The following is a 20,082-nucleotide window of genomic DNA, read 5'->3' on the forward strand; positions in this document are numbered from 1 at the left end:
GTTGTGTGTGTGTGTGGGGGGGGGGGGGGGGGGGAGGTCGTCAAATCTATTAACTTTCAACCTGATGTATGGAATACTGTCAGTGCGGAGATTTTTCAATGGTCAAATTTCTGAGAAAGAGGCGCTGCAATTGGAATTCTCGTTGCTTCTATTATTAGGGTTTAAATGGTCTTCCTTGAAAAACTTGAGATACTGCTTTTGATTTTATCAAACAGCGACCATTGATTCCGCTGTGAATTCTTCAGATCCTCTCACGAGCTCAGGTGTCGTCTTTGATTGACAGCCGAGTGGGCCAATGAAGACACGACGAACGTCACCTGTAGCTGCGGGACGGAGGCGGGATTTTTCGAGTCAGGTGCTTGGGATTGGAGAGGGCGGGAGGCGCAGGTGGCGGAGCGGACAAGTGTCGTGGCGCAAATCCCTCGGCAAAAGATACCGGGTGTCCCGGTTGCCGTGCCGCGAACCAGTCGTTGGAATCCGTTTTCGGAGCCGCTTGGCCGTGACTGAGTGGCAGATCCTGAGCCCCAGTTCCGCCGCTCCAATGTCTGCCGAGCGCGACGTTGTGCAGGTCCCCGATGACTTGGCGTTCGCCTCGTTCCGGGAGCAGTGTGAATCGGTGCAAGGATGGCAACAGAAGTACAACAAACCCGGTGTTGAAGTGTGGGTACAGGCCGCGTCTGAAGGAAAAGGCGTACACCGAATCAAGGTAAAAAAATAATCGCAGTGGGCAATGCTAAAAAAAAGGCCTTGTATTTGTATAACACCACCGTATGACCCCCATACAAAAAAAAACTTAGTGAGTGAATTACTTTTGAAGCGTATTCCTAGTAACGAACAGAAACGTGACAGCTAATTTCCGTGCAGAAGATTACAAGTGAAACAAGTGACAGTTTAACCTGCTTTTTTGCTGTCTGTTGAGAGAGATATTGACTTTACATTGCACTATTTAACACGGTAATAGGTGGCATTTCTCAAGAGTGTTCTCGAATATATTAATGCTGAGCTACTGTTGAGATACCAGACTGGGTGACAGAAGGATTAGTTAGAGAAGTAGGTTTTAGTACGAAGAGGAATAGAACATTGTGAAGGTTTTTAGGGGGAATCCCAGAGATTGGAGTTTTGGAAAATAAAAGTTTGTTGGTTACTGCTGGTGCGATTAAATCTGCAGAATGATGGGCAGATATCTTGGAAAATTTATGGTATAAAGTTACACAACACAGAGGCCCTTCAGCTCCCAAGCCCTGCACAACCATAAATCACCATTCACCAATGGGTTTCTCCCTATGTGCCCAAAAGTTTCTTCAGATTCTATCACTTATCTGCATATTGAGGGCAGTTTACAGTGGCCAACCAGCATGTGTGTTATGGGGATTAGGAGCACGATGGGGGTGGGGGAGACGCGTGCCGTCAGAGACTCTATGGAAGGAACTGGATTTCTGTGACGTGGTAGCTCTTCTAGCTGTATCACTGCGCCATCCTGCATTGATGAATATGATTTCAAAGATCAAGAAGAGCAATACTATGGAAGAAAACAAAAAATATTTTTGAGATTTTGCTGGATTTAATACAGTATTGAATCTAATAGTGAGGGAAAGCATGCTGATGAATAGAAGATGGTAACCAACAGAGGTGTGGGTATGAGAATAGAAGCTGGTGATTCCTTCTTGAAAGCTAGATACATAATCACAATTAGAGCAGTTTCTTCCAAAAAATAGAAATCATGGGTGTGATGGGATTCTCAACTTGTCTAAATGAGTACGGCTCCAGCAACCATCAAGTACAACTCCATCTAGGATAAATCATGATACCCAATACAGCACCCTAGATATTCATTTCTTGCAACATAACCAAGGTTTATGGACAATACAGTACAATACTTTTGCGACCACACTTATTCACAATCAGAATGACATCACTCTTGAGACCTGTCTTTTGAAAGGAACTGTTCTAAATGTGATTTTTTTGTCTAATCAGAGAAGAAGTCATCAGCTTTTATTCTCATACCCACACCTCTTGTTACAATATTCCACCCATCAGCATGCTTTCCCTCACCATTAGAGCCAACAATATTGTGTTAAGCAACATCTTAATTTTGTTTTCTTCATTTCATTTCACTTGTTTTCTTCTATAGTCTTGTCATGGTAGGCATGTCAAGTGCTCCAGTTTTCTCCCATCTCCCAAAGATGGGCTGATTGTTGGGTTAATTGACTATTGTAATTACTTCTAAAATGGATGGGGGCTATCTCAGCAACCATTGGTCACAAAAAAGTGGGAAAGAAAATTAAGTATGAAAGAAATTCAATTTTTTGTTGGAAGGGAACACATGAAACCCCCACTGATGAGAATACAATCAGAATTTCTTAAAGGGAGGTCTTGTTTAAACAACTATATTAACATCATTTAGAGTGAGAGTAGACATAGACAAAATAATGTGTATGCACCTTGACCTTTCGGTGATTATGATAGCATACTGGTGACTTCCTTGAAGGTATCTGATCTTTGGAAGATTCAATAGAGCAGAAACGTGAAACATAGCTGAGACTAGGAAGAATTAAAGAAAATCATGAGGACATTTGAGTCATGTGTTAAGTGAAAGGATCTCAAATTGGAGTCTTGTATCACTGTAACGCTACCTTCTCAGATAAGGAGAAATAGATGAAATTTGCAGAACATTATTGCCACATTTTATAACATGTTACCTGTGGGGAGATTGCTGTGTTCAAATACAAGCAACTTTTCCTGTATATCAGGATAGTACTTGGTGAATGATACTGAATATGTAGTAGCATGGAGATGTAAATGAGAAAGGACCATGTGCTTGAAAAGAAACACTTACATTTATTATGACAACATGTGAAATGTCAGTGTTTCAAACTGCTTTGTAAAGTGTGAATTAATTAGGAGTGCAGGGAGTGTTATGTAAACTATTAATTCAGCCATTCCACTCCAATTCCCTTTGCAAGTTGCAGTTGAATGTCCTTCTACTATCATTTTGGGCGTTACATTCCAGATCATATCTTTGCTATACCAAAGTAAAATTCTCACCTTGCATCATCACCATTTCTTAAACCTGTGCATATGAATCTCCTGTCATTGGGAACAGCACCTCATCCTTCTGGCAAAAGTTTTACCTCTCAGGTCTACTCGGTAATTTCAAGTAACCTCATTGTTAGGTGTCTTCATTTTTAACAATGTTATTAATGTTTATTGCCACTGTCAAAAGTTTTTTTGTGAACTCCTTGGTGTCTTCATTGCTGCACCCCCATCAAAGTTCACCATCTTACTTGTATTACTCATCCTTGTTCTTTTTTTAAAGGACATCCATTTGCACGTTATATTTCAGTTTTGTCCCTAATTCTCCTCACTGTTTATTTTTTCCAAATTTTGTATTGTCTGTTAATTTTGAAATGAGGCCTCTAGTATCCTTTTCACTTTCAATTTGCTGAAACAGGAGCTTTAATTAAACAGTTAACGTGTTTTATTCAACCCCAGATGACAATGCATAATGTTGACCTCCATTCTCAATGGCAGTGATGTCCATCCAAAATGTGATCTGCAGAATTGCACCCAAATTCCAGCTGAGATCTGGCCAGAGATCTTTTTAAGAATTTAACACTGCAAAATCCTAGCTTTCACATCCTTAACAGCATTGTGAGAACAAATAAGGATTTGGGAGAGGAGAACTAGAGGTAAAGCTCATTATTTTAAACAGTTGAGAGAATATACCAATGATTATAAATTGGATTAGGGAGGTAATTTTAGTTTGGGGCCAATGCAACAATATTTTGTGCTTAATTTGTCAGCCAGGAATGTGGAATGAATCTGAAGATAGATTCTGTGTGCAAGTGCTACATCAACATTAGATTGTTCTTCAAAGTTTAGCCTTAATCAACACTTCTCCATTGTATGACTTCTGTTCATAGGTTCATTGCTGAAACTGGTTTGGTGAATGAATTGTATTTTCTGATTAAAAATCTGCTTCTAGTGTTTAAAATCTGCATTGTGCACACAAAAGCCTTTGAAAAATATCTTACTGATCAACCAAAAAACTGAAAAGGTACATATGGGAAGGCATTTGCGGATATAATGGGGTCTTTTAAGGGCGTCTGAGATAGGTACATGAAGCTTAGAAAAATAGAGGGCTATGCGGAAGGGAAATGCTAAGTAGTTTCTAGAGTAGGTTACATGGTTGGCACAACATTGTGGGCTGAAGGGCCTGTAATGTGCATAAATTTCTATGTTCTAAATTCAGGATGAAAGTAGATATGATGAGACAGCAAAGCCACGTGGTTCAAATTGTCAGTAGCAAAATGTTTAATGTCTCAAAAAATCAAGACTTTCATTATCATTCATTTTCAAAGTATTTTAGTTTGATTTGTGTTTTGAATAATTCTTAAGGCCTGTAAATACATTCAGAGTTTGATTAGGAAAACTCTTTGAATGGCAGTAGTGGAACTGACTGTAAAACTCCCATCTCTTTGCAGTTTGTGTAATTTGCTCTGGCATTATTGTATAGTTGCTATGCCATTACTTTAAGTCATTGGCCTTTTTATTCACATTTTGATGTTACACAGTATACGAGGTGTGATTGATATGTTTGTGGCCTAAGATAGAAGGAGTCAATTTTAGAAAACCTAGCACATTTATTTTTCAACATAGTCCCCTCCTACATTTACACACTTAACCCAGCGGTCGTGGAGCATACGGATCTTGGACCTCCAGGAAGTGTCCACAGCAGGGGTGAGTGATAAGTTTGTGGCCTAAGGTAGAAGGAGATGAGTTGTACAGCTCTTGTTACATGCACATGCAGTTCAACTCTGAGTGATTATGCAGAAAGTTTGAAGTTAATAACTCATCAGGGGTGATTGATAAGTTTGTGGCCTAAGGTAGAAGGAGATGAGTTTCTGGAGGTCCAAGATCCGTATGCTCCATGACCGCTGGACTAAGTGTGTAAATGTAGGAGGGGACTAAGTGTGTAAATGTAGGAGGGGACTATGTTGAAAAATAAATGTGCTAGGTTTTCTAAAATTGATTCCTTCTACCTTCTACATATCATTCACCCCTCGTATGTCTTACATGGATTATTGTCATAAGTGAATTCTTATTTTGCAGTGAAACTGATTATCTAGAATGATAGCAAATACTGTATGTTTGGTGATGATATAAAGAACTTAGGAATAAGAATTTGCTATTTAGTTATTGAGCCTGATGCACATGTTTCAGTAAGGGTATTTAAATTTCTTTATCTTAATTCCATATTTCTATCTTTGATCCATTACCTTAAATACCTTTTCTTTAACAAACATCACTCAGAATTAACATTCAAATATTGAGTTTAAAATTACTATCTCACTGTATAAAAAGTTTCTGAACTAATATCTGAATCAGAATGTCCTATGTTGTAAATTTGTTGTTTTGCTGCAGCAGTGCAGTACAATAAAAAAGTTACAATAAGAAATATTAAAATAACTAGTGCAAAAGGTGAAGTAGTGTTTATGCTTCACGGTCCATTCTGAAGTCTGATTGTGGAGGGCAAGAAGCTGTTCCTAATGGTTCTAATGTATCCTACTGGTGCAAGAGTGTCCTTTTAGAAGAAAGGCTTCTACCTTCATATTAATTCTTCTAAATATATTTGGAAAGTTCAATCCAATCTCATTAATAACTTTAATTCCAAAAATGCTTTCTAGTTTCTGTAATTACTTGGGATTTCAGGAAGTAGCATTCTGGTAAATCTATGCTATACTCCCTTATGGGTACTATATCATTCCTATGTTGTAGCTTATTTTGAATAATATTGCTAAGGTTAAGCTACTGAATGCTTTGGTCATTACTGAGTTGCCTGGTGACTTTGAAGTTTAGATGCATTACAAAATGAAAATACAGAACAGAATTAAGACATCTGAAATGTGCAGTTTTAGAAGACTGCTACTTGTGCACTTAACACTGATCCAATAAACATTAAGTGCAAATCATTTGTGTATCTGAAATCTACAAATAATTGGTAAACATTGTCTTGTAAAGGAAGTAGCAATGATTGAGAAGGACAGATGCACTTGCCACCAAGTGATAGATTTGACAAAAAAACACAAAATGCTGGCAGAACTCAGCAGGCCAGACAGCATCTATGGGAGGAGGTAATAACGACGTTTCGGGCTGAAACCCTTCATCAGGAGTGAAGTAACATGGGATGGTCGAGGGGGGGATAAGAAGTGGGGGGAGGGATAAAGTAGAGAGCTGGGAAGTGATAGGCTGGAGGGAAATGGGCTAGGGGTTAGGTGGAGAATTATGGGAAATAAAAGAGAAAGAAAGGTAGGGCTGTGGGGAGAGATTATAGTGAGGGGGGAAAAAGAGAGAGAAAGAGAACCAGACTAAAATAATAGATAGGGATGGGGGTAAGGGTGGGGGGCAGGGGTATCAACGGAGGTCAGTGAGTTGGATGTTCATGCCGGCAGGAAGGAGGCTACCTAGGTGGGAGATAAGGTATTGCTCCATCGACCTGCGTGTGGCCTCATCTTGACGGTAGAGGAGGCCATGGACAGACATGTCGGAGTGGGAGTGGTCTGTGGAATTGAAGTGTGTGGCCACAGGGAGATCCCACCACTGCTGGAGGACTGAGCGCCGGTGTTCGGCAAAAAGGTCTCCCAGTCTGCGGCGGGTCTCCCCAATGTATAAATGGCCACATCAGGAGATCCAACATCCAACTCACTGACCAAATACCTTATCTCCGGCCTAGGTAGCCTCCTTCCTGCCGGCATGAACATCCAACTCACTGACCTCCGTTGATACCCCTGCCCCCCACCCTTACCCCCATCCCTATCTATTATTTTAGTCTGGTTCTCTTTCTCTCTCTTTTTCCCCCCTCACTATAAACTCTCCCCCCAGCCCTACCTTGCTTTCTCTTTTATTTCCCATAATTCTCCACATTCCCCCTAGTCCATTTCCCTCCAGCCTATCACTTCCCAGCTCTCTACTTTATCCCTCCCCCCACTTCTTATCCCCCCCTCGACCATCCCATGTTACTTCACTCCTGATGAAGGGTTTCGGCCTGAAATGTCGTTATTACCTCCTCCCATAGATGCTGTCTGGCCTGCTGAGTTCTGCCAGCATCTCGTGTTTTTTTATTTATTTCCAGCATCTGCAGATTCACTCGTGTTGATAGATTTGACAATAGGGTAAAACTAATGACAAGGACCAGATGTGGTTTCTGCTGACATGTACTGAGCTAGTAGACACAGTGGAATAGGAAAAAAAGTTGCCCCAACCAAGTCACAGTAATTTTGTGCTCAGCTTGAAAGGTCCGATGCCAAATATGCCAACAGTTCAGGCCTAGCTAGAACTTTCTACCGTTGCAACATTACTAATAATCCCTTGAACTCCATTTCTTTGCAAATATAGTGTCATCTCTCTGTACATGTTCAAAACACTCTAATGATCTATGGTTGTTCATGCTACCATCACTATTTCCCCATGTTCTTCCCTCCTCTGTTTTGTTTAAAATACTAATGAATAAGTATTACTGTTTCCCTACATTTAAATCTGCTTAGCAAAGTTTTGGTCCATTGATCAATATTCATTTAACATTTTGCCTCTTTATGATTTACAGTGGCAAAAGTATCATTAAGTCCTTGGATATACTGTACAACTAGGAATATTAGGATCAAAATCAATTGATTGCAGTGAATTTATAAAGACAATTGTAGACAAGTGTGTCCCCACAAAATTGTTCAGAGTCTTTCCCCAACTGGAAGCCCTGGATGAATCAAGAGATCTGCAGTCTGCTGAGGGCTTGATCAGTGGCATTCAGATCTGGGGACCAAGTTAAATACAAGTCCAGGTACAATCTCTGGAAAGCTATCTCGTGTGCCAAGTGGCAATTTTGGATGAAACGTGAATCATTAAAGGATGCAGAAGTGGCAGGTCTTGAATGCTATCACCCTCTGCAAAATGGAAACCAAATGACATCTGTGGCAACAAGTTTGATGAGCTCAATGCCTTTTATGCTCACTTTCACCATCAAAACATGGAGGCATCTTCACAAATTCCCACAGCTCTTGACCACCCTGTGATTTTAGTCTCTGAGGCGAACGTGAGAGCATCCTTCAGTAGGGCAAACCTACAGAAAGCATCTGGCTAAGTACTAAAGACCTGTGCAAATCGACTGATTGGTGTGCTCACTGATATCTTTAACCTCTCGCTTCGGCAGTCTGAGATACCCACCTGTTTTAAGCAGGCTTCAATTATACTGGTGTGCAAGAAAAAAAGATGTGGCAACCTGCCTGAATATCTATCATTCGGTAGCACTTGCATCCACTGTGATGAATAGCTGTGAGTGGCTGGTGATGAAGCACATCAACCTCTGCCTGAGGAGCAACTCAGATCTGCTCCAATTTGCCTACCACCACAAATGGTCAACAACAGCAGATGCCATTTCATTGGCTCTTGATTCAGCTCTGGAATATCTGGACAGTGAAAATGAATCAGATTTAATATCATTGGCATACATCATGAAACTTGCAGCAGCAATACATAATAAAATATGAATTGCAATAAGAAATATATACATATATTTTAAAAAGTGCAGAAAGAGTAAATAGAAAGAAGAAATAATGAGATATTGTAATGCTGGTGAAACACAGCAGGCCAGGCAGCATCTATAGGGAGAAGCACTTTTGACGTTTCGGGCCGAGACCCTTCGTCAGGACTAACCGAAAGGAAAGATACTGAGAGATTTGAAAGTAGGAGGGGGAGGAGGAAATGCGAAATGGTAGTAGAAGACTGGAGGGGGTGGAGTGAAGCTAAGAGTTGGAAAGGTGATAGGCAAAAGGGATACAGAGCTGGAGAAGGGAAAGGATCATGGGACAGGAGGCCTAGGGAGAAAGAAAGGGGGAGGAGAGCACCAGAGGGAGATGGAGAACAGGCAAGGAGTGACAGGCAGAGAGAGAGAGAAAGAAAAAAAAACAAACATCTAAATATGTCAGGGATGGGGTAAGAAGAGGAGGAGGGGCATTAATGGAAGTTAGAGAAGTCAATGTTCATGCCATCAGGTTGGAGGCTGCCCAGCTGGTATATAACGTGTTGTTCCTCCAACCTGAGTGTGGCTTCATCTTGACAGTAGAGGAGGCCATGGATAGATGTATCAGAATGGGTCCCAAATTGAACTGATTTCAGAACCTATAGACTTGCCTTTAAGCACCCTACAACATGTGTTGTTAATATTTATTACATATTCACTTCTTGTTATTTCTTTTTATTTTTGTATTTGAAGTCTGTTGTACATTGGTTGTTTAGAAATATAGAAAACCTACAGCACAATACAGGCCCTTCAGCCCACAAGGTTGTGCCGAACATGTCCCTACTCTAGAAATTACTAGGCTTACCTATAGCCCTCTATTTTTCTAAGCTCCATGTACCTATCCAAAAGTCTCTTAAAAGACCCTATCGTATCTGCCTCCACCACCTTTGCGGGCAGCCCATTCCATGCACTCACTACTCTCTGAGTAAAAAACTTAACCCTGACATCTCCTTTGTACCTACTCCCCAGCACCTTAAACCTGTGTCCACTTGTGGAAACTATTTCAGCCCTGGGAAAAAGCCTCTGACTATCCATATGATCAATGCCTCTCATCATCTTATACACCTCTATCAGGTCACCTCTCATCCTTCGTCGATCCAAGAAGAAAAGGCCGAGTTCACTCAACTTATCCTCATAAAACATGCTCCCCAATCTGGGCAACATCTTTGTAAATCTCCTCTTCACACTTTCTATGGCTTCCACATCCTTCTTGTAATGAGGTGACCAAAGCTGAGCACAGTACTCCAAGTGGGGTCTGACCAGGGTTCTATTTAGCTGCAACATTACCTCTCGGCTTCTAAATTCAATTCCACGATTGATGAAGGCCAGTACACCGTACGCCTTCTTGACCACTGAGTCAACCTGCGCAGCTGCTTTGAGTGTCCTGTGGACACGGACCCCAAGATCCCTCTGATCCTCCACACTGCCAAGAGTCTTACCATTAATGCTATATTTTGCCATCATATTTGACGTACCAAAATGAACCACTTCACACTTATCTGGGTTGAATTCCATCTGCCACTTCTCAGCCCAGTTTTGCATCCTATCAATGTCCCGCTGTAACCACTGACAGCCCTCCACACTATCCACAACACCTCCAACCTTTGTGTCATCAGCAAACTTACTAACCCATCCCTCCACTTCCTCATCCAGGTCATTTATAAAAATCACAAAGAGCAGGGGTCCCAGAATAGATCCCTGAGGCACACAACTGGTGACCGACCTCCATGCAGAAAATGACCCGTCTACAACCACTCTTTGCCTTCTGTGGGCAAGCCAGTTCTGGATCCACCAAGCAATGTCCTCTTGGATCCCATGCCTTCTTACTTTCTCAATAAGCCTTACATGGGGTACCTTATCAAATGCCTTGCTGAAATCCATATACACTGCATCTACGGCTCTACCTTCATCAATGTGTTTAGTCACATCCTCAAAAAATTCAGTCAGGCTCGTAAGGCACGACCTGCCCTTGACAAAGCCATGCTGACTATTCCTAATCATATTATGCCTCTCCAAATGTTCATAAATCCTGCCTCTCAGGATCTTCTCCATCAACTTACCAACCACTGAGGTAAGACTCACTGGTCTATAATTTCCTGGGCTACCTGTACTCCCTTTCTTGAATAAAGGAACAACATTTGCAACCCTCCAATCCTCCAGAACCTCTCCCATCCCTATTGATGATGCAAGGATCATCGCCAGAGGCTCAGCAATCTCCTCCCTTGTCTCCCACAGTATCCTGGGGTACATCTTATCCGGGCTCTGCAACTTATCCAACTTGAGTTTAGTCTGTCTCTGTTTGCATTTTCATTGATTCTATTGTTTCTTTCTATTTACACTGATTACCCACAACAAAATGAATCTTGGGGTAGTATAAGGTGACCTATACGTTCTTTGATAATAAATTTACTTTGAATTTTGAATTCTTGTTCCACTAAACCACACCCTCTTAGGTTACTGTTGGCATTATCTGGTTAAATTCAAACACTTGCCCAGCATGTATCTATGTGCTCAGCAGTTTCCTTGCAAGTTCATCCTGAAATGCATCGCCAAATACTTTCCATAAATCCATATAAATTATATCTATAGACGTGCTTAGTACTTTATTGATTATTTTTAAGTTAACTCACCAGGTTTACATGGCATACAAAACTATTTAAAAAATCTATCTTCACAGGAAAAATAAAAGTATTGAGTCGTTCTCATTGTAAATTCAAATAGTTTCACAACAAATGCCAGGCTACCCCCAACTCACTGGGTATGAATAAATCATGAATTTCATTTCTTTCTCATTTTTACTACTTTTAAGGATAGAGCATTGCAAAGTAGAGATCATAGTAGTTCCTGAGAGCAGCAAAAAGTATGCTACTTATAATTTTATCTACAGTACCTTCACAAGCTATGTAAATAAAAGCTCTAAATTGCATATATACCTATATTGAACAGATTAGCAAAGCTTTAGCAAATGAAATTTGATATATTCCATCTGACCTGTGCCACGTGTGAGCTAAACACCCACTCTGTTACCAGAACCATTCCACCTCAGTCTGTTGGGAAAAAAGTGGTTTTAAAAAAAAGGGATAAAAATGGAAACCGAGGTAACAGCTAGTCACATTCTTGTTCTTCAAACTGGGTGGTGATAATGTAGCTACACTAACATGAGAGTAAATGCAGCTGTCATGTTTAAGGTGTATGGTAGGTTATAATGGCATCCAGTGAATTGTTCACCATAAATTAAGCTGCAGTCTGAAGCTTGAAGCCAGTGGGGGAGGAGTAGTTAATCGGCAGCTGCTGCTGCTTTTTATCTGTTTGCATTTTTGTCCACGTCATCAGCAATTCACCATGTGTCACAGTTTCAAGGCAGGTAGTAATTTTTGAGTTTAGTCATCAATTTTATATAAAATCTTCTCATCATTAGAACATTTGGAATTGTTAATTATCTATTCTGAATCATCTAAAGATATCAGTTGGGATTAGATCTGCTGGAGACATGGTGATTAGTAAATATTAATATATTTTAGAAATCTACAGCTAACTTGAAATATTTGGGAAATTTTGCTAAACGATTTTCTTCTGAAGTGCTTTCTGTTTTTGCCACCCCACACAAGCTCTTCACTACTTGAGACAATTTTTTTTTAACTATTTGGTTTATTTATGTCTCCTAATGTACTGATACCTTGCTGATTTGCAGTCCTGTATCACTTCTGTAATTGGGCAATCTTCACATATGGGCCTGCACATTGCATGTCAATAATTTACCTACTGGATGTAAATATATCTGCCTTGGACATCCATGTCCACGTTCCAGTGAAAGCATGAACTTCAGTTGCTTTGCTTCCTTCTCCGACATAATGTGCTGAGGTAATTTGTAATGAATAGGAAAGTGAAATATGACGAATTAATTGTTCATATATAGCTGTGCTTATTAAAAAAAAGTTTGAGAACTTGATCTTAACTGTTTTCCGTGCCACATGCTCACTACTGGACAACAAAGGCTCACTCTACTCCAGCTTGACAACCAGCCATTTCTGTGATTATATTTAAAGTATAACTTAATTCAAGTTATTTAAATGTACACTCTTAGAGTGCTCAAGTAACATCAGTTTGTTAAAGAATGAAAATTTATCTACCATAATGATTTAACGAATATCGCTAACTTCCTATGGACAAGAATTGAGCCTGGTGCTTTTATATTTTTATGGTTCATACAAGACCATTATTCATCTATTAAATCATATAAATGGTATTGTTTCTTTGCCATTTCAACTTCTTTCAGGAAATGCATTTAAGTAATTATTAAAAACTGTTATTTCTGGTGGATAATCCCTTGAACAAGGACAAGCACAGGTGTATAAAGTGTTATAGGTGGAAATTTGCCCTTATGGAATTTACAAATCACTGTCCAACAATTCAGGATACATAATAGAATTTACTCTTATGGAATGTATGTGGGTGGAAAGTAAGTGAACACAGTGCAAAAGTGACAAAATTTTCCTGTTATTTTTTATTTAGTTGCTCTTACCGTGTAGCAATAAGATTTGGTTATGATGCCATATCATTTGGGTTGGTAGTCACAGCAATGTCCATCCTTTGCTGAGCTCTGTCCTATCCAAGGGCACGTGAGTGGAAAGTTAATAGGAAAGCACTGTCACGCTCTTCATCTGAAACATTATTTTCTCTAATGTGTTGCAACAGCCATGTCTATCTTTTATAACACCTCCTTAAAATAATCCTTCAGCCTTTACTTCACTTCTGCTAATGTCAATAAGACCAAGGAACTGATAGTAGACTTCAGGAGAGGGAAACCAGAGGTCCATGAGCCGGTAATAATCGAAGTTTCAGAGGTAGAGAGAGTCAGTAACTTTAAATTCCTGAGTGTTACTATCTCAGAGGACACATTATATAAATGTAACTGTGAAGAAAGCACAACAGCGCTTCTACTTCCTCAGGAGGCTGTGGAGATTCAGCATGTCATCAAAAATCTTGGCAATCTTCTACAAGTGTGTGGTGGAAAGTGTTGACTGGCTGTATTACAGCCTGGTATGGGAACACCAATGCCCTTGAACAGAAAATCCTACAATAGATAGTGGATTTGTCTCGGTACATCACAAAACCCTCCCAACTGTTGAGCACATCTACATGGAACATTGCCATAGAAAAGCAGCATCCATCATCAAAGATCCTCACCACCCAGGCCATGCTCTTTTCTTCCTGCTACCATCAAGTAGAAGGTACAGGTGCCTCAGGACTCGCACCACCAGGTTCAAGAACAGTTACAATCCCTCAACTGTCCATCTCATGAACAAAAGGAGATGACTACTCATTTATGGGCTCTTTTATCTTGTTACTTCATGTTCGTTATTAATTGCTATTTATTATCTACATTTCCAAAGTTTATTTACAGTTCCTGATGTTTACAGTGTTCAGATCCTGTTTACAGTTGCTGTTCTAAATTTGCGAAGTATCCCTGTGGAAAAAGAATCTCAGGGTTGCATGTTCTGACATGTATTTACTCTGGTACAGTTGACCTTCACTAATCCGACTACCTGTAATCTGGTTCCTTTGATAATCCAGCACTGATTTCAAATTTTCCGTGCAACTGTAATTTTAAATTTCCCAGGTCACTGTAGCAACCTGCTGCGCATTGTTTTGGTTGTGCTAGATTTGTTCCTGTGTTGGCGCGCTCTTGTAAGCACAGACAGGCGATTCCTGCTTGCTTTCCTGCATTTATTAATATCATTTGCGTGAGGTGCGGCTGCCCGGCACCTGCCCGTCTCACCCGCCAGTGGCGGGGGAGCTGGCACACACTGGGTCGGTCCACCTTCTTGCCTGCTGGCAGTCGAGCGTTGCCCTCCAGCGTCGCCCGGCCAGCACTCCGTACTCTTCTGCTTACAACCTCAGATCAGACATGGCGACCCGCTGAATTTAAACATATTACTACGCGGAGGAAAAGAAACTAATGAGGAATTCCCTCAGTAACTGCGAGTGAAGAGGGAAGAGCCCAGCACCGACGCCGCAGCCGCCTGGCGGTCACGTGTAATGTGGCATATAGAAGACCTCCTTTCTCCAACTTCTACTTCTGCTCACCCAGATGTGCTGCCAGCAGCATCAATAGTTTTTGAAGAAACTGTTGTGCCAGTTTCAGCACCAGTTCCTGATGCTTCACTCATTTTTCAAGATGAAGATGATGATCCTGACAACCCCACACTTGCAGACATGTAACTTTGCCTGAAGGTATATTAAAAGTTTCACTTCAGAAGCGGAAGTGCTCAACTGTTCTGTATAAGTTAATTCCTGTACATTTACCTGTGCCCTTTATTTTATCTGTGCCTGTACAGTACATTATTAAAATTTCACTTGCTACTCAGTTAATATTTCTGTTTCATTATTATCTAACGTACTGATTTACATGATATTTTAAAGGTATGATGAGGCAGTTAGCTATTACTTAATGTGATCCTTCTGTAAATCGGCTTTTTCACTAATCTGGCACTCCTCAGGTCCCAGTGGTGCCGGATTAGTGAAGGTCGACCTGTAATGAACTTTACTTTGAACTAAGGTACTTTGCTTTAACCCCTTATCCTCCAGTCTCATTCAACACCACAGTTCTCCCATGAATCCTATCCCTTTCCCTGGTGTCTCCACTTTCTAATCCATGTGCCTTGCATGTCAGACAAAATGACTAGCAAAAGCTGATGAACTGTAGTAGTTTAGTACTCTGAAACGTCTGATCACCTAGCCTCTGACTGGATAGGGCTTACCAAATGAGAGACTACCAACCCAATCAACTTGGTGATGTCATATCCAAATCTTATTCACTCACAGTACTAAGTGACTGAAGTACTAATTGACAAAGGTCGTTGCTTCTTTCACATGAGCTTCGTCTATTCCCCCACTCAAATGTTGGTCTCTGCTGTTAAATAATTGTCAGTATTTCATTGGTCATAATGTCATTGCTGATAAAATGGCTTAATGTCAAAGAAAAACATTCCCCCTACATCATGGGAATCACTAGGAAATGGGGGCTGATGTTACAGAAAATAATGACGAGGAAGGTAACCCTCTATAATGTGAGGGTCACTAACAACTGGAATTAGAGTGCTGACACCTGGAGAAATCACAAGCAATAATTCTGGCTGATGTTCTGCGTGCGATGCTCCTATTACAACATGTTGAATATTGCTGTGTTATCTTGTATCAATCTCAATCCTAAACGTGCACATACTTTAGTTTTTTTTTGACTACCTTGAGGATTTAACACATTCTTCTTTTCCCTTTCAGTGTAGAATGGAACTTAAAGATGTATCTGCAGAGACGGTGTATGATGTACTACATGATAATGAGTACCGTTATAAGTGGGATAAGCAGGTCATTAAGACTTTTGACATTGCACGACTCACAGTGAATGCAGATATTGGGTATTATTCATGTGAGTGAATTTAAGATTTCTACATTTCAGATTTCAGTGAGTACAAAAGTGACGTGAAATTGCACAGGAGGAGGACATATTCATTTGTCTACGCAAACTAACTATAGCTAATTATTAGTGATCTGTAAATGAATTGTAAAATTCATGCAGATGATTTTACAGGCTGCAGTGAAAACCAGGCATTTAAATGTCCTGACATCTTAGTTTGTTGTTTATGTAATAGATTCTGTCTTTTCCTAAAATCCAGTAGGTCAAACTTAATTGGTACAATTAACAGAAGAGATCTGAGGGTTAATTATATTCCAGCTGGGATACTAGTTTATTTTGGTGTTCATGCATTCAAGGGAAATACTGGCGGTTTTCCAGATGTTAGATGAACACAGGATTGTTGGGGAGCATCCTAATATTCACTGAATTTGCCAGTAAGGAACAGCAACCTGAGCAAGGTACTGAGCTGCTCCTGTGAAATTATAATCCATAAATTTTGAATGTTATGGTGGAAGTGTAATAAGTCTATAATAATTCTGCACCCTTTCTGTATGAATGGTGTGGCAGTGATCTGTATTCCTTGAATGAATTTGAAAGTCAACAGGCTCCCAAGTTTTCAGTAGAGAAACCATTTCCTTTTATTTGCTCTTTATTTATAGATCTATGTATTTCATAGATAGCATAAACTATAATAGTTTACATTATTGTAACCGTGATCTTGGCCTTCTTCAGACCTACTCCTCATCATTGATTTGCTAATTTTAGTTGCACTAATGTAAATTGAGAGTGACATGTGATTGTTTTAAAGTAAATATCATTTTGTCTAATTGCTCACATGTATATGGCAACCCGTGTTTTGAAAAGAAAACTTCAATTTCTTCACACAATAAATTGTTTTCTATTAGTTATATAGTAAAGCCCTTCAAATAGTAATGGCATGTCTAAGTGATTACTCTGTTTCTTCTGGTGTTTAGTTGGGGAGAAAAATATTGAGCAGTGCCACAAATTGTTGACATTTGAGCAAGGGGACAGAAGTCTATTTGCTATTGAAATCGTGGCTCAGTTCTAAACATTTCATTGACCTAAATTATAAGGTTCATGATATCATGAAAACTGCTAACAACTAGCCATGCACTTAAATGAAGCTTTGGAAGTAGGAGTGTAGCTTGCCTACTATACTATTAACTATGTATGTTGTGTAATTTTAAATTAATACTTTAAAAATGCACCAGTGTTTTGTGTCTTTTTTTTCCTCAGGGAAATGTCCAAGCCCCCTGAAAGATAGAGATGTGATTACTTTAAGGTCATGGCTTGTCACAGACAAAGATTATATGATCATCAACTATTCTGTGAAACATCCTGTAAGTATGAACTCCTGTACCTTATCTCCAATACATAACAGAACAAAACTCTTCAGAGTTAGAGAGATGTTAATGTGATTTACTTAAACAATTCTATTTCCAATGCTCAAGCACTGATTAGATTAACTCAAGTTCCTCAAAAGCTTCTAAAGTAGTTTGTATGCCCTGGTTTAGATTTGCTCTGGCAAAAACAATCCTGCAGCATGAATTATATCTGTTTGGATCTGATACTTGGTGCTTGTATTCTGTGGTTATGCTACATAGTCTGTGTGTATATAATACACCGGTAGTATATGTATTCAGACTAGTTAACAGTGCTTCTATTCATGGGTTGTGAGGTCTAAGTTAAATGTAAATTCATGGGCTTTGGATATTGTACATGACTGAAAATCCTACCTGTAATCCTGGTTACTAATGTAATAGAAACACAAATGATACAATTGCTTTTTAAAGTTCTAATATCGAAATACTTTTTTTTTTAAATAAGCACATAGTATCATCAAAGTCTTTCAGAAAGCATACTTGGATTGTGTACGGCAATTCACTGTTGACTTGAAAGTTGCTCTCAAGCACTGGAACTTAGATTTTGAGTTTCTTATCTATTATCATACATTAAGCCCTTTTAATTGTACAGTGCTTCTGATATGCGCTGAATAAAATTGAACTATTTATAATATCTTGCTTTTAAGTTAACAGTAGAAACCAAAGTGAAGGTGACATTTAGCCAATTGAATTTGACACAAGTGCATTCCTTCCGTTACAGTAGTAGGGGAACAAGATTCTTTATTCCACTAAACATAGTGAACTTCTACCAGCAATCAATTGTAGAGATGTTTTAAAAGCCAATAATTAAGTACCATTCATGAAATTGGGAAATTAATAGAGTAATTGAAGGTAGGATCAAAGATGTTTTGAGAAGAATTGTTTGATAGAATTAAAAATTTCATCATCTAACCAACTGCTATGAAAATAAGAGAGTGATTTCATATCTAAAACATTTCTGCTGATGAAGATGTAATGATTAGAGTCATGGCTTGGAACTTCCGCTTGTTTCCAGGCTATTTCAATTTGCCTGCTTTCAGTGAAACCTGGGGAAGAGATAGCATAATTTTAAATAGAAATTGCAATATAATGCAATGCATCAGCTGCATTAGTTTTAAGAACACTATAGAAGCCATTCTCCAGTCATGAAAAAGACCCACAGTAAAATTAATCACTATTTGGGTGTTCCAGTGACAGGACTTGCTTTTAAGCTTTCTGAAAAGTAACAAAACGTAAAGTTAGTTCTTTTGGCTGCAAACAACACCAATGGTTGGGTTTCATTTTCTTTTTTGGATTCACAAATAATTACCGTAGATTCCGGACTACAGAGCGCACCTGATTAAAAGCCGCTGGCTCTAATTTTAGAAAGAAAATCAATTTTTTACTTGTACAGGCCGCACCGGATTTTCGGCCACAGGTGTCCCACGTTGTAATATGAGATATTTACACAGAAAGATATTACACGTGAGGATTTTTTAACTTTTAATTAAATCCATATGGTAACATAAACAAATACATATTGCAAATGCTTTTTTTCGAACCGTGCCTGTAACGCGGCTACTTTTAAATATACGTTGCGTATACTTTTTTACTGAACAACATTCCAATATCTCCTAACGACTGGTAAAAAATATATATACTGCAGCCTACCAGGAAAAGTTATTGATCGCCTTTAACTTAAAAGCAGCGTTTTCGCTCCGCCGCTCCCCCCCGCCGTCCCGTTTATCGCAAACCGGCATTTTTCCCACAAGACGCGGCGAAACCGGGTGTGACGTCATAGCATCCCGCGATGTAGTACAGAAAACAAATATAGTTAAAACTCTTCTAACTTTAACTAGAAAATGAATTACTAAGCGAAAATATTGCTTTTCTTCGAGTGTTTTCCATGTTGATGAGGGTGAGTACAAATGACTGATTTACAATAATTTAATTGTGAAAGTGCGCTTGATTTATCGTACAATTTCATTGGACCTCTGTGAACTACTCATCAATTTTATTGGTCTACTGTTACGAGGCAAAATGTTTTTGGCGGCATGAAAAAAAATCATGTATTAGCCGCTCCGTATTAAAGGCCGCAGAGTTCAAAGCTGTTCAAAATGTGGGAAAAAAGTAGCGGCTTAAAATCCGGAATCTACGGTAGTTGCTTTTTCCCACTCTAATGTGAAGAGATTAATTTAAGTCTTGTTTTTAGACAATTTGAGTTACTTGCAGATAGCTTTACTTATTTTTTGACTTCATTGGTACACTTTGATATCACTCATTAAAAGAAAGCAATTTTAAAAAATAACAAAAATCTAAAATGGTGCTCAATTGCTCTGCTTCGATACAAGTTTTTGGATCTGCTCTGCGAATTAGATTAAAACTACAATCAGTTGAGATAAGCTGTTCTAAAAGGGCACAATTAGCATCAGAATGACTACATTATCATTGAAATCTCTACTGTTGGCCTTATTGAATTTTCAAGATGTGTACAATGATGGGTGTAATCAGAGAACTGATCTGACGCCCAGTAATCATGAAATATGTTAAGCACATATGTATTTCTTATGCACTGTGTGCACCTCGAATCAGTGAAATTTAAATGGACAATATTTAGACAATGATATTTGGCAAGCATTATTCACGAGTGCCAGTAAGTAACCAGCCCCAGTGTGAGATTAATAGTTTGCATCAATGCAATTGCTTTTGTT

At 39.3% G+C, this 20,082-nt stretch overlaps 1 protein-coding gene across 2 annotated transcripts in view; it reads left to right on the plus strand.

The window, feature by feature from the left end:
• Positions 1 to 342: 342 nt before the first annotated feature.
• The window catches only part of LOC140734328 (START domain-containing protein 10-like), a 35,811-nt gene continuing 16,071 nt past the window's right edge, over positions 343 to 20,082 (plus strand). Inside the window, exons 1-3 of one of the 2 annotated variants that reach the window (XM_073058131.1) lie at positions 343 to 706; positions 15,854 to 16,001; positions 17,247 to 17,350. In XM_073058131.1, coding sequence (XP_072914232.1) covers positions 542 to 706; positions 15,854 to 16,001; positions 17,247 to 17,350 — 417 coding nt within the window. In that variant the 5' untranslated portion in view covers positions 343 to 541. The remainder of the gene's footprint in view (positions 707 to 15,853; positions 16,002 to 17,246; positions 17,351 to 20,082) is intronic. The other variant, XM_073058132.1, reaches the window with a different exon arrangement.

The sequence above is a fragment of the Hemitrygon akajei genome, chromosome 10 (genome assembly GCF_048418815.1).
Source record: "Hemitrygon akajei chromosome 10, sHemAka1.3, whole genome shotgun sequence".
In the NCBI taxonomy this organism is placed as follows: Eukaryota; Metazoa; Chordata; class Chondrichthyes; order Myliobatiformes; family Dasyatidae; genus Hemitrygon; species Hemitrygon akajei.